Source organism: Brienomyrus brachyistius, chromosome 1 (assembly GCF_023856365.1).
Source record: "Brienomyrus brachyistius isolate T26 chromosome 1, BBRACH_0.4, whole genome shotgun sequence".
NCBI lineage: Eukaryota > Metazoa > Chordata > Actinopteri > Osteoglossiformes > Mormyridae > Brienomyrus > Brienomyrus brachyistius.
In genome coordinates this window covers 52,913,361-52,928,004 of record NC_064533.1, presented here as the reverse complement: position 1 = coordinate 52,928,004, position 14,644 = coordinate 52,913,361, and the positions used below count along the sequence as shown (strand labels likewise).

General features: G+C 50.8%; 1 protein-coding gene across 2 annotated transcripts in view; it reads left to right on the top strand.

Annotated features, from left to right (window-relative positions):
- Positions 1–14,644, top strand: part of LOC125751239 (transmembrane protein 163-like) — a 39,719-nt gene that overhangs the window by 17,943 nt on the left and 7,132 nt on the right. For both annotated transcript variants that reach the window (XM_049030009.1, XM_049029931.1), the window contains 3 exons: positions 3,522–3,565; positions 3,777–3,868; positions 8,498–8,594. In XM_049030009.1, coding sequence (XP_048885966.1) covers positions 3,522–3,565; positions 3,777–3,868; positions 8,498–8,594 — 233 coding nt within the window. The remainder of the gene's footprint in view (positions 1–3,521; positions 3,566–3,776; positions 3,869–8,497; positions 8,595–14,644) is intronic.

Here is a 14,644-nt window from a genome sequence, read left to right as displayed (position 1 = left end):
TGGGCCTCCTGGCCGTGACTAAGGCAGCACCATGGCAATCAGCTCCACACAGCGCATTAGAGAGGAGCCTTCTAGTACGAATCCTGCTCCTGTGAATCCTGCTACGAAAACCCGTGAGTGGAAGCAGGACCCAGGACGAGCAGAGCTGCACATCACAGAAAGAGGCCGGATAAAAGCTGCTCTCTCTGAGACAGTCCCTGCCACATCCCGACCGTGGCTAAGCTTCCCATGCTGCATCTGTCTCCTCATGCTTCAGAGCTGAGGATGATGGGTAATGGAGCAGCAGTGGGATAGACAGTAGCTGGCACCCACCTGTCTCCCAGGTAACCCCACGTGAATTAAGCTATCTGATTGGGCAGATTTATGGGTTGTACCACCATGTTTAACACCAGGGGGTGTCAAAATGACAAACAGAGGTAATCGGCAAGGAGCTGGATCCACAGAGAGCCGAACCCGATGTTCTCACAGGATTGGCACCTGCGTTGGCCGCTTTCCTGCCAGACGAGCCGCTAATTATGCCCTTCTGTTGTGTCAACGCCAGTGGACAGTGCATCCCCATTAGCGGGTAGCCAGATCGACGCTCCTGAGATTAAAAGTGCCCGCGGTTCCCAGGGTGCCTCTGGACGGCGTCATTAGGCTGTCGTCAGGCTGTGCCCACAAGCGAGACCGAGATAAAAGCTCGCCTTTGCAAACAGAAACTCATTAGCCAAGACCCCGTTACAGATTCGCTGACTAATGGCTACTGTGCAATCCTCTCCCCCTCCGGCCCGCTCCACCACCCCCCCCTCACGGACCCCCGAGTCAGTCCCCTGACCCCACATGTAGTAAATCTCTGTATCATACTCTGGGATTACTCTCAGCACACAGGTGGGACCAGGTCTTCGCAGCAGGAATAATTTACCATGGAGGTACATCACTTAACATGGCGGTACATTGTTTACCGTGGTGATACATAATTTACCATGGCAACATTGTTTGCACAGTTCATTTTGTTTTAAATTTAATGATCTTTTTTCTGGATTTATCTCTTTTGTGATACTGGATGAAGAAAAAACATCCATCTCATCTCGTCACATCATGTGGAGTAAACCTGCCCTGTAGCTTTTAAAAAACGGCTGAAAAACTCCCCAAAAATGATGGAGGGAGAGAGGGAGTGAGAACGGAGCCGATGGTGACGAGTCGGCTGACAGCCATTGGGTTCCGTCCCCGCTGCTCAAACCCGGGGGCTGGGGAAGTAGTGACGAGGGTCTATTTTTATTGTCACGCAGACCTACGCAACCGAAAGGTGTCCAGGTTAAAAATGTGCCAGGCCTAATTTTAACTGAACACTTACTCAGCTTGTCAGAGGCAGGCAGAGGCTGCGGCGAGATCTAGGGGGCTGGGGCTTCGCAGGCACAGATGGAGGACGGCACCTCCGCCGCATTCTGCCAGTAAACCCATGGTATTTTTCCTCTTTTTGAGGGTAGAGGGGATCAGGGCAGAGACTCAACATCCAGCCAGTAACATTCAGCATGGAAAACCAGCAAATGGACAGGAGAGGCACAGGGGAAATTTACATGCCAGTGTGCAGTGTGCCATACAGACTTCCTGTTACTAGGCTCCAAAAATAAGTTGGTTTAATGTCCATCTGTGATGCTGCTAGTGCTGAGCGGCTTGGGGGGGGGGGGGGGGTGGATGGATCGAATGGAGAGTGTTTGTTTGTACGGCTGTTAGTGATGCAGGACTGAACTGACAGGACGCTGCTGCTTTTCTTTGCTGCAGTAACGTCCTTCATTAGTCACATTTCTTCCATTATGGGGGTAGCTTGATGTTGTGGCTAACAGTGTCATGCTGCCCCCCTCACCTGTCCTAAGTGTCATACTGCCCCCCCTCGCCTGTCCTCAGTGTCATGCTGCCCCCCTCACCTGTCCTAAGTGTCATACTGCCCCCCTGCCTGTCTTCAGTGTCATGCTGCCCCCCTCAACTGTCCTCAGTGTCAAACTGCCCCCCTGAACTGTCCTCAGTGTCATGCTGCCCCCCCTCAACTGTCCTCAGTGTCATACTGCCCCCCTCACCTCTCCTCAGTGTCAAACTGCCCCCCCTCACCTCTCCTCAGTGTCATACTACCCCCCTGAATTGTCCTCAGTGTCATGCTGCCCCCCTCCCCCCCACCAGCATCCTTAGTGCTCTTGAACCTGCAGCGATGTCAGAGTAACCCAGCGGTGGATGGCCGCTTATCTGCCAGCCTCCCTATCGGGTTACCCGGGGTTATGGCCTGACAGGCTACCAGCTGTCTCCAGTACGATGCACCCATTCCTGACAGGATAGAACGTCCGCACTGAGACACAGTCTTTACAAGGTTCAAATATACCCATGAAGCTCAATCTGGTCAGCATGTTACTGGGGTTTGCTGGAATTCACCATCCTAAAAGTGGGCTTGTTGGGCCAGCCCATTCTCTCTAATTCCTCCACCCTCCATCCTGTCCCTTGCCCCTCCCCTTTCTGCCCATTGCTCCACCCTCTATCCTATCCTACCTCTGTCTTTGTCCTGTTCTGTGTTGCACCATGGTCCTGGAGGAACGTTATCTCATTTCTCTATATACTGTGTGTATGGTTGAAATGACAATAAAACCTACTTGACTTGACTTGACTTGACTATCCCTTGTCCTGCCCCTTTCTCCACCCTTTGGACACCTTTTGCCCCATCCTTTTTCACATACTGCTCCACCCGTCACCCAGTCCTTTGCCCACCCCATCCCATCTATCACCCCACCCTTAACTCTTACTCCGCCCCTTTCTACCTATTCCTCCACCCTGCCACTTGCCCCACCCCTCTCCATTCTTCCTTCTCCTTACCTGCTGCCGACAGACGGGGCCTGTCAGCCCCTCTTTGCCTCACTGTGGAGGGTCTCACACCTGTTTATCAGTGACCCCACAGGCAGCTAAAGGCCCTCCCCTCGTGTCTCCGTGAGGCATCTGGTGCCTCCTGCTCTCCTTGCAGTGGTGGGACCCGGAAACAACTGCCGCCATGGTGGTCTTAACAGGCAATGGCAGCCCCAACCTTGGCTCCGAGCTAATCGCTTGCAAGGGGGGACCAAGGCCCGAGAAGAGGCCGTGGATCAGAAGCTTGAGCCGCCGGGGGACAGCGACGGCGGGGCTGGCAGAGCGGGCAGAGCGGGCAGAGCCACCGCGTGTTCTCGCTAATCTGCATGGGCAGCCTGCCTGGCACTGCAGGGTCAGCATCTCATATCGATAACCAGCAAGAGGCCAGGCAGGCCTGTGGGGTCATGTGACCCACTGACAGCAGGGCCCCACCCACAGAGATCCAGCACATTTTCCCAGAGAAATTAAATTTGGCCGAGAATCAATAAGTTCCCTCTTATGGCGAGGAAGTGAAAGCGCTGGGCAGGATTAAAAAAAAACCTGTGAAACTGAGAGTGTGAGATGTGATATTTGCGGCGTGTGAGAGGGGTGTGTGTCACCACGGTGATCACAGGAGATGCTGGTGTGATCACTTTCCCTGCTTCTCTCTCCATTTCCAGCTGTTTCTTTCATGAGGTACAGCGCCTCTGCGTTTGGATTCGCTGTGAGTACAGCTGTGTTTAATCACTTAATTTATGTTTCTGGAAGCCTAATTCATAACAGAATTGTTTAAATTGCTTAAGGACTCTCTAACCCAATCGACTGTAACTGAACATTCCTCAAAGTGTATCATTTACATAATCTGCTGTATTTAACAATTTGGCCACATCTTCCGTGTTGTCTTTGTGTGATTTATGGTTTTATTTTCGTTCCAGTTTGACGCCACACTGGATGTGCTGTCTTCCATCATCGTGCTCTGGCGCTATAGCAATGCCGCCGCCATACACTCTGCCCAGAGGGAGTACATGTGAGTACATACCCCATATCAACAGACCCACTGTATGGTATGGCCTATTGTCAGCACAGACTCCGCCCACTGTATGGTATGGCCTATTGTAAGCACAGACTCCGCCCACTGTATGGTATGGCCAATTGTCAGCACAGACTCCGCCCACTGTATGGTATGGCCAATTGTCAGCACAGACTCCGCCCACTGTATGGTATGGCCAGCTGTCAGCACAGACTCCGCCCACTGTATGGTATGGCCAATTGTCAGCACAGACTCCGCCCACTGTATGGTATGGCGAGTTGTCAGCACAGACTCTACCCTCTATATGATCCATACAAATGTGATCACAGGCCACGCCCTATAATTGATCTGCCCAATTGGGAACACAGGCCCCACCCTCTATATCCTTGGCCCAGTTGTGGGCTCAGACACCGCCCTTGTGATTACTCACCCACATTAATAATGTTTGGATTGCCCAGGCACCTGGAGCAGTGAGCTGTTTTTTGAATATGGTCGACTTTGAGCTTCATGGAGGAGGGAAGGTTACCCTAGAAATACCCATCACCATGTAATTACCAGCTGGTTGGGGGGGGCGGGGGGGACCACCCCCTTCCTATGTTGTGTGGGGGGGAAGGAGGGGCAGGGCGGTGCATCCCCAGTGGCTTCTTATTTTCTGAATGCCTCCTTCTGCCAGCGAGGCGTCAGGATGCACTGTTGTGATAGCGATCACCATGGTGACAGAAAATCCCATCCTCGCCTATGCCTTGCTCTCGAGGTGAGCGTTTCACCGCATCTCGTCTGCGTTGCTTGTTTCAGTAGGATGGATCCCCTATAAACAACACAACAGGCCTGCTCTGTTCCCCCCTCCACGTGATATCTAAGATTACCCGCATCTGTAGTCTCAGTGAGAACAGCAGCCGGTGTGTAGGAACATCATGCCGGTGCAGATTTATTTGGACCTATTGAGATGCTGGCAGCGGAACGAAACGCTCCAATCAATCACCTGTCAGATACTGGCCAATGAGATACAGGTGTGCAGGAGCAGCCGGGAATGGAGACACTGTTGTGTTATTCATGTACAGCACAGTGTCTGCAGTAACCTTTCTGTTACTGTGCTCTGGTGCTAATGTTTCTCTTCTTTACCTTATGTGATGTTTTAATGTGACTTGTTCGGCATCAGCATTTATAATGTAGTATCTCAGGTACGAGGCAGTGCCTACAAAGGCATCACCTGACGTGTTATGAGATTGTCGCCCGGGATGAGCGACGCGGGGTGCAAAAAGGTGATAACTTGGGAAAATGCCCATGTTGCTCTGGCAAATTTGGACCCCCAGCACTGTCCCTCATTTGCAGTGCTCTGTATGAGACTCAGATGGGAAGTAAGGTATGGATGCACTGAGAAGAGAGCGGGATCCATCCACTCATGGCAGGAAGCGCTGGCCTGTCTGCCTGGCACCATCACCTGCATTTTGCCCTCTGGGGTTCTTGGCAGGATTAGGTTTTGCCCCTGGGCATGGGCATTTCTAGCTATTGAAAAGATCAGGGACTAAAATACTCAGGGTTAGGCTTGAAATACTCGGGGCATTTAGCCCTGAGTGATCGGACCTGTCGACGCCCTTGCCCTTGGGATTGTTGGCGGGTTTAGGTTTTACATGCAGGCCTACAGTACACCCACACCAGTTACACACCTAGTATGGGGAGCGGCCATTGAGGGATACTGGAGGACTGTCACATGGAAGTCATGAAAAATATACAATTTTGTTATGTCATTCATCCTTGAGGTGCCCAGTACAAATGACCTCACAGAGCACAGCTGTGGTGTGTAGTTCAGTGGGATAGGATGCAGTGTCTGTGCACTGTGGTCTGTGTAAAGGTTGTTCATATCTCACCATCAGCAGAGTGATTTTACTGTTGGGCCCCTTAGAATGGCCCTTAACTCGCACTTACTCCACAGACTGTCTGACCCTGCATTCTCAAAAAATGCATGTTGCTTTGGATAAAACCTTATGCTAAATAAAATATAAACTGCTAGAGTAGGTAGTCTGGTTTCTGCTGGGCTGCATTGTTTATAAGACACGTGCATGTATGCAAGTGAGAGAAAGTGCATTTTGCACTGCGATTCTCCTTCTTGGTCATGATTCCTAATTATCCATGATCAGTCTGAGAGGCCATCCATTCCGGTCCTGCTCCATGTCCCACTTGGCTCCGGGTGACACGGCTGATATATGATATTCCCACCACATCCTGTCCCGTGCTGGAGTTCTTTCTCCCAGGCCGGAGTGGGGAAAAGCAGGCCAGCAGTAATCCCATTACTGGAAGACAAATGTGCCGGGAGAGCTTGACGGCGTTAGGTTGAGCTACGGAGATGCTGGCGTGAAATCCGGCCGGCGGGGGGGTGGGCCTTCGTCAGCAAGCGCCGGCCAGCTGGTCCACCATCGTGGTGGTGAGGCACAGCCGGGTAGCACAGGATGTGAGGTCAGAGCCCCCCAGGGGGGAGGTGTTGTGGCAGGAGCTTGGCCTTACCCTGCAGGTGTGTGGGGAGAGGGGTTGGGAGGAAAAAAAAGGGGTCCCTGTCCTGACCCCCCCAGGGCAGGTAACTGAACGAGTGTATCTGTGTTTGATACTCATCCTCCCCTCCAGCTGGGCCCAGATTGGCTCAGGGCCAGTGATCGTCAGCCTCGCTAATTAACCGGGGAGACATGCTCCATTTCAGGGTGGTAGGGGGGACAGGTTCATACATCTGCTTCCTAAACTCCCTCCTATTAGTAGCCCCCCCCTTATAGTTGGTGGCCCCATACCCCTGTTGCCTAGCGACCCCCCCCTTCTCAGCACTCCCCGGGGTGGAGTGACAAGCGCAGCCGGCCACTTGGCATGGGCACACTAGCAGGCAACTGCAAGCAGTCAAATGCGACCGTTGCATTTTACGCAGCAATAGAAGAACCTCACAGATCACACTTAAAATAGGTGTGTGTGTGTGTACCTCATGGGGACAACAATGTGGGGACATCTTATTTTATAAAAATCTCTGACTGCAATGAAAAGAGTAAAAATTCCAAAAGTCTTGTATTTTGTTTGGTTATTTATGGTTATGTTTAGGGCCGGGTAGGGGTTAACGTTGTCATAGTTAGCATTAGCATTTTCCCATAAAAATGAATGAGTGGTCCCTATAAGGATATGTTTACCTGACATTTGTGTGTGTCTGTGTGTGTATGTGTGTGTTACACGTACTGGGGGGGGCTAAGAGACTTCATGAATGGAGCCCCAGAAACAACAGTCCCCCAGTAGGTGTTAAGCGTGTGATGAACTGTTCATTTGTGGCATGTCGCCCTCTGTGTGCCGCTGTCTGCAGCTGGAATGTGAGCGTTTCCACCGAGACCGAACATCAAATGCAGCTTTAGGACGGACCCAGAGGGCAAAACTCAAAACTCAGAGTTGACTTGATGTAAAAAGAAAGTTTTGAAAAAATAAGTTGCTTCGCTAAAATATACTGAGCCAAGTAAGGAGACCCTCCCCACCTGCAGACACCCCCTACTGACACATCAGGTCCTCTGAGCGAATTCACAAGAGCGAATTTTCCGTGAAACTCTTGGGCTCATGTCAGGACGCATATCCACCGGGAGATCAGCGGAGACGAGGCTGACTTCAGCATCCATGCTTCCTCTTCTTTCTTCTTTAGCTAGTCAGAGATATTACCTCAGATAAGATCTGTTTTCGAACAGCACGTTGTCGAAAAATGTGGGTGCCTCAGGATTTTGCTGATAAGTGGGCATGTATGAGCTACAGAATCAAAGGTCAAAATTCACAGTGCTCTGAAAGGTCATACCTGTATACAAACACACACACACACACACACACACACACACACACACACACACACACAAAGCATATTAACACCCTCAAGGAATATCTCAAGCCTGTAGAGGCCAGAGTCTAATTAAAATTTAAGTTTTGGGCCTGGAATGTGTATGCTGAGGTTATGGAAGCTCTTTCTGCAGCCCAGTGCTTCAAACAAGCTTTAATTGGATGAATTTCACTTGATTCAGCTAACAGACCTAAGAGTGGACAAGTTTGTTTTTATGTCTGATGGGCTGCTCTGTGAGCACCAGATGGTAGTCGGCCTATCACACAGCAACACCGCTGCTGGGAAGGCGGGGCTCAGCATCAACTCACCTTCTGATGGGCTGCTCTGTGAGCGCCAGATGGTAGTCGGCCTATCACACAGCAACACCGCTGCTGGGAAGGCGGGGCTCAGCATCAACTCACCTTCTGATGGGCTGCTCTGTGAGCACCAGAGGGCGGTTGGCCTATCACACCCCAGCAGGGCTACTAGTAGGGCAGGGCTCAGCATAAGCTTGTGTTCTGCCCAAATCAACACACCCAAACATGGGCAGCGTTCATCCGCTGGCGCAGTGGGGCCTGTCTGGGGATGGGGCATCAGTCACACATTCACTGTCGCGCTCAGAAGACTGACTCACTTGAATATCACCACAGGCTCTCTGCTGCCTCCCGCTGGGCCAGATCCCAATCGTGATACGTTGATGTCACCCACCGAGTCACCTTGCTGCCCCACACAAGACAGATGTAGCAGCATCCTTATGTTGACGTTTCCCTGAGTTTTCTCCTCATTACTGTTTTTTTTTTTTGTAGGGCCTGTGCAATCCTGGGCGTCGTCTTCATCCTGTCCTCCCTGTGCATTATGGGAAAAGCCATTCATGACCTGTCCACCAAGCTGCTTCCAGAAGTGGTAAGTGTGCAATCCAGATCCAGTGCAATCCGAATTCTTAATCTAGGTCTGGGTGAGGGGGGTGGGGGTTCCATGGATCAATTAACCCCAGTAAATATCCATTTATCTGCATGAATTGGACAAATGGCTGAGTGAGTGACTCACTCTGGCTGAACGCAGGGGCTGTGGAGATGGCGTCACGTGATGGAAACAGGTGACGCTGTCCATCTCGCAGACATTACCTCTAGAAAAGCGCCATGAGGCCTGGCCAACGATGCACTTAAGGCAGAAAAAATACTGGAATGGCAAGGCGAGCAGGCTGCATTCCCCACGGCCTCATTTGTGGGGTTTTGAGGCACCACACAGCAATTTGGACTCCTGACTGAGGCTGAGGCAAATGTCGGGGGGTGTTTGAAGAGGGGGGTTGGAGGGCTTTCATAAGACACAGGATCCTAAATCCTAAATGAATTATTTAATTTCCCTGCGGCTTTGTCTTTGAGAGTAAATTCCGACTCGCTGGAATCTGAGGCGTTATGGTGTGATAGCACAACACCTCGGGAGGGGGGGGAACAAGCACACTGGCTGCGAATCACAGGTGGGAAGTACGTCACTGCACTCACATTGCGCCAGTATACGTCCTCCCTCTCTCTCCCTCTCTCTCCCTCTCGCTTTCTCTCTCTCTCTCTGACCCGCTCATTTTTGCCGTTGCACCAACACCACACGCCGGCTGTGAACAGGAGATCCGTAGCTTTAACCCAACTCCCGGAATAGTTCGCCGCCACTGTTGCCAGGCAAACTTGGGGAAACGGTAATATTGAAAAGGGAAAAAAAAACTTTGAAACTGGAGCTTTTTGGCTCAGTGACGCTCTGACAGACGGATCAGATCAGAGCTCCGGGATGCGTAAGGATGCACTCAGGCAGATCGCTCCTCTCGGGGTAATTATAAAGAGATTTGGCAGAGATACAGACGCCTGCGTCAGTGGCATGTTCTCTGACCTTCTACACCACGTCTAGGGTATGTGGTGTAACTCAATGACAGTGGGGAAAAAAACTTGACGTGGGAAAACCTGGGTATCCAACCCAAGTAAAGTCTGATCTGCTCAAGCTGGCAGTCAGAGGCCGACAATAGTGAGCCGTCCTGAGTCGTCTTTGTAAGTGCCTGATATAAATAAGGACCCAGTCAGGGATACTGCTACAGATTTTAAGCCCTATAAAGGCATTTCATATTGGGCCCCCAACCCAGACCACCCAGACCCCAACCCAGACCCAATCCAATTATGCTCCAAATTATGTTCTCTGTCACTAAGGGGGCTTTAGAATCCTTCTAACTCACCCCCCCCACCCCTGGTTCAGTGTGTTGTAGAAGAGATGAGACTTCAAGACCCAAAGTACCACCCACTGCCAGGGTCAATACAGTGATCCAGCAGAACCAGAACCTAATGCACAGTAATTCCACCAATCCCAGGTCTAAAGCATGGTGTCGCCCAGCACTCCAAGTCCTCCCTTCTCCCTGTACTGGTGCCCAGTTTTCCATCATTCCTGAAATAAACTGGTAGGCTGGTGTTTATGATCAGGTGATCAGGCGAAGGTGGATCCAGGTCCATGCTGGGTGCTTCCTCTACATGCTGTTGTGTGAAACATGTCTGGGTCCTCCTGGTGATCCATGAGCTGGGAGGGGGGGCACGTATGCGAGAGAAACGCACAAGCCAGTCTGCCGGATAAGCCCCTCCCACCCACAGACAGGTCCTAGCTGACCTTCAAATGTCCTTCTGCAGCATAACTGCAACCAGGAGCTAACAAGCTGCCGAGAAACAGGGGGAGAGGGAGAGAGAGGGATACCTATATGCTGTACCATCAGTCCTGAAGTAGACAAAAAACCTGCAGTGTTGCAAGAAAGCACCTGGCAAGCAAACATAACAGGGGGAGGGAGGGAGACAGCGAGGGAGGGGCGGGGGGAGAAGGAGCTGAGGCTTCTTAAAAAGGCGGCTTGCTTTGTTTTAATCAAATTCTCAGTCTGTTGAAATCCCTGTGAGACTGATTCTGGCGCATGCGAGCGTGGTCTAAAAATAGCTGCCGCGCTTCAGAATCCTCCCCTCCATCCAGTGCAGATGTCAGACACTCTCCACCTTTTTTTCCCCTCTCCATAAAATGTTAATCATGTCCCTGTCTCCATGTCACTCTGATGGCGGCTGCATCCAAGCAGGCGGGGCTAAGCTCCTCGGAGCTGCACCAATCTGGCCAACCACGCCCAAGACCGGAGCTATGAGTGGAGCCTGCCTTGACGTTTGAACCGCTGCAATGTGGATGAAGGGTAGAGGCTTGATGTTTACTAGCCTGGAGCAGATCTTCCAGCAGGGGCAATGCTGGGAATTTTTAAGGCGGGGCGCATAAAAGGGGCCATAATTCATTGAGAAGGTCAAAGCGTATCATTAGCCAATGATATGTTTTGAACTGATGAGTGACAGGGGAGGAGGCACTCTGGAGGCCAATCAGCTTTCCAGTGCCCCTGTGACCCCCGCTCCTGGACACCCTTCGTCCAGGTTACATTGATCACAAGGCAGGGCAGCAGATGCCCGGCAATGTTGGTCCATTGTCTCAAGATCATGATGGATTGCTGGTGTGGGTGGCATGGATGAGGACGTGCTTCGTTTCATACCCGCAGGATGCGTAAGGCCCCGCGGATTTTACACTTTGAGTCAGAAACGTCCGGATGGTCTGTGCGCCCTGTTGCTACCGGGCTGGAGATCCAAACCTGCATGGAAGCAATCCGACCGTGACTCGCCGGCAAAGCCTAGAAAACGCTTTTTTCCTCGCTCTTTGAAGAGCAGATTAAAGCCTCTCTGGTCAGCGGGTGGTACGGATCCCTCCTGTTCCAACGACGTCTATGGAAAAATACATAGAGCGAGCTGGACCAGAACAGGAGGAAATCTGTCGGGGGGGGAGGGGGTTGGGGGAATGAGAACCGGAACAAATCAAGATCCCGGAAGCATTTCTGAAACACCCACTTCTTGAGCTTCAGGTTAACATCCCAGCCCGTCAGACTGACTAACAGAGTCCTGAAGCAGACGGATGACACAGGTACCAAACCCTGTGTCCTAGTCCTATACCACCAAGCCCCTTGCAGTATTGGGGAGGGGGATGGGGAGACTAAATTAAAATCAATAGTCTTCCATCTTGCCCTCAATCTGCAGGGGCAGCCAGCTTAAAATGACTTGATCACTTTCAGTTTTGACGCCGTGCCTTTATCAGGCCAGGTTGCAGTAAAGAGGAGCTTCACTGGCTACATGTGTGAGAGAGGAGACCTCCAGGAAGGGGGAGGAGGGGTGCAGAGCGGTTCAGAAGTTATTCTCTTCACGTCTCTGCTGCTCCTTCCGGGGCAGAGCTGAAAAACGGATTCATGTTCCTGTGGATTGATTAAAAACATGGGAAGTGGGAAATTGCTTCTTTCTGCCTTGTGTGTGTGTTTGTGTGTGTGTGTGTGTGTGTGTGAGAGAGAATGTTCCATTCTTCACGGTATGGCTATGCCTTTATCTGCTGTGTGTCTGTGAATGTGAGATTGTGCAACAGTATCTATGTGTGTGACAGTGAGTGTGTGTGTGTCTGTGTGAGAGTCTGTGAGAGTGTGAGTGATGTGTTAGACTCTGTGCGCGTGTGAGTGTGTCTTTGAGAGAGTGTATGTGAGTGTGTGTGTCTTTGAGAGAGTGTATGTGAGTGTGTGTGTGACAGTGTCCGTGTGTGTGACAGTGTGAGTGTGTGTGACAGGGAGTGTGGGTGTATGTCTGTGTGAGAGTCTGTTTGTGACATTGTGGGTGTGTGTGACAGTGTGCATGTGTGTCACAGCATGAGTGTGTGTGACAGTGTGAATGTGTGTGATACTATGAGTGTGTGTGACAGTGTGAGTGTGTGTGGCAGTGTGAGTGACAGTGTGAGTGTGTGTGACAGTGTGAGTGACAGTGTGTGTGTGACAGTGTATGTGACAGTGTGACCGACAGTATGAGTGTGTTACAGTGTGAGTGACAGTATGAGTAACATTGTGAGTGTGACAGTGTGTGTGACAGTGTGACTGACAGTGTGTGTGTGTGTGTGGCAGTACGAGTGTGTGTGACAGTGTGAGTGTGTGTGACAGTGTGAGTGACAGTGTGAGTGTGTGTGACAGTGTGAGTGACAGTGTGAGTGTGTGACAGTGTATGTGACAGTGTGACTGACAGTATGAGTGTGTTACAGTGTGTGTGACAGTGTGTGTGACAGTGTGAGTGTGTGTGACAGTGTGAGTGACAGTATGAGTAACAGTTTGAGTGTGACAGTGTGTGTGACAGTGTGAGTGTGTGTGTGACAGTATGAGTGTGTGTGACAGTGTGAGTGTGTGTGACAGTGTGTGTGACAGTGTGACCGACAGTGTGAGTGTGTGTGACAGTGTGTGTGACAGTATGAGTGACAGTGTGAGTGTGTGTGACAGTGTGAGTGACAGTATGAGTGTGTGTGACAGTATGTGACAGTATGAGTGACAGTATGAGTGTGCGTGACAGTGTGTGTGACAGTATGAGTGACAGTGTGAGTGTGTGTGACAGTGTGAGTGACAGTATGAGTGTGTGTGACAGTGTGTGACAGTATGAGTGACAGTATGAGTGTGTGTGACAGTGTGTGTGACAGTGTGAGTGACAGTGTGAGTGTGTGTGACAGTGTGTGTGACAGTGTGTGTGACAATGTGAGTGAGTGTGTGTGACAGTGTGAGTGTGAGTGACAGTGTGTGTGACAGTGTGAGTGTGTGTGACAGTGTGAGTGACAGTGTGAGTGTGTGTGACAGTGTGTGTGACAGTGTGAGTGACAGTGTGAGTGTGTGTGACAGTGTGAGTGTGTGTGACAGTGTGAGTGACAGTGTGAGTGTGTGTGACAGTGTGTGTGACAGTGTGAGTGACAGTGTGAGTGTGTGTGACAGTGTGAGTGTGTGTACCAGTGTGAGTGACAGTGTGAGTGTGTGTGACAGTGTGAGTTACAGTATGAGTGTGTGTGATTAGACCTCGCTAGCAAATAAAAAGCTCCAAAGGCCTCAGGCTGCGATTGCAGCCCTGACAGATTTTATTAATCAACACATTCGCATGGGAAAGTATATTGAGTTTACACGACCACCCCCGCCCCCCAAAAGCACATATCTGATGTGAAGAATACATTGAGCTACTGTTGTTTAAAATAAGATGTTGTCCCCCTCAGAGGGCGTAGTGTAACGGTAAATCTGGTGCTTGGATCCAGAATTATGGAAACATATTTTAATCTCCCCAAGACTTCTTGTATTGACTGGTGTCCGCCGGGTACAAACGTAATTATTTCCTCCACTTCCCCTGGGAGTGCCGTCCTGACCATCTGCCTGTGACTTTTCTTGCTGTTTTTGTGGCTTGTCCCCACTATCTGCCTTTAGACAGCCACCATCGTGAAACGCCCTTGAGGAGTCGGCTTGTTTTTCCACTCCGCTGGCCCTTCTGCCTCCTCTCACTCTCCACAAACCTCATGCCGTGCCCCTCCAGAGATTCTCCTGACAACTTTGTTAGCCCTGTGTTCTGTAACTACATCTCAGGCTTCGCTGTCCCAGATACAGGAGCAGTAACTACACTGAGCAGGAAGCTTCGTTTCTGGACTTTTGCAGAAGCTCACTTTGACCCTAAAATATTTTTTGTGGATTTGAAAGGTTTCCTTTGTATGGATGTCTCTGCTGAAGGTTCACCTCACTTTTGCGGCTCCTTCAGTGCCACCTGGAAAAGCACCACCAGCTATCGAAGTCGCTGGCAGTTAATCCCACCCTCAGTTGAAGCACATTTCTTCTAGAAACCTTGAATGAAATTGCCCACGAATCAGGTCTGGCAGCTTGAATCACATAGAATCTATCCTAGCAGAAGGGTGTGACCAGGATCAGAGTCACTTCCTAACACGGGCCACAGATGCGAGGCTCCCCATTCTGGAACTGCTGCTGTGCACCAGTGCCCCCTACTGGTCGTCTGTTTAAGTCACCCTACAGCAGGCCAAGGGCATCCAAATTGACAGAGCGAAAGCAAAAAATAAAAATACAAAAAAAAAAAAGA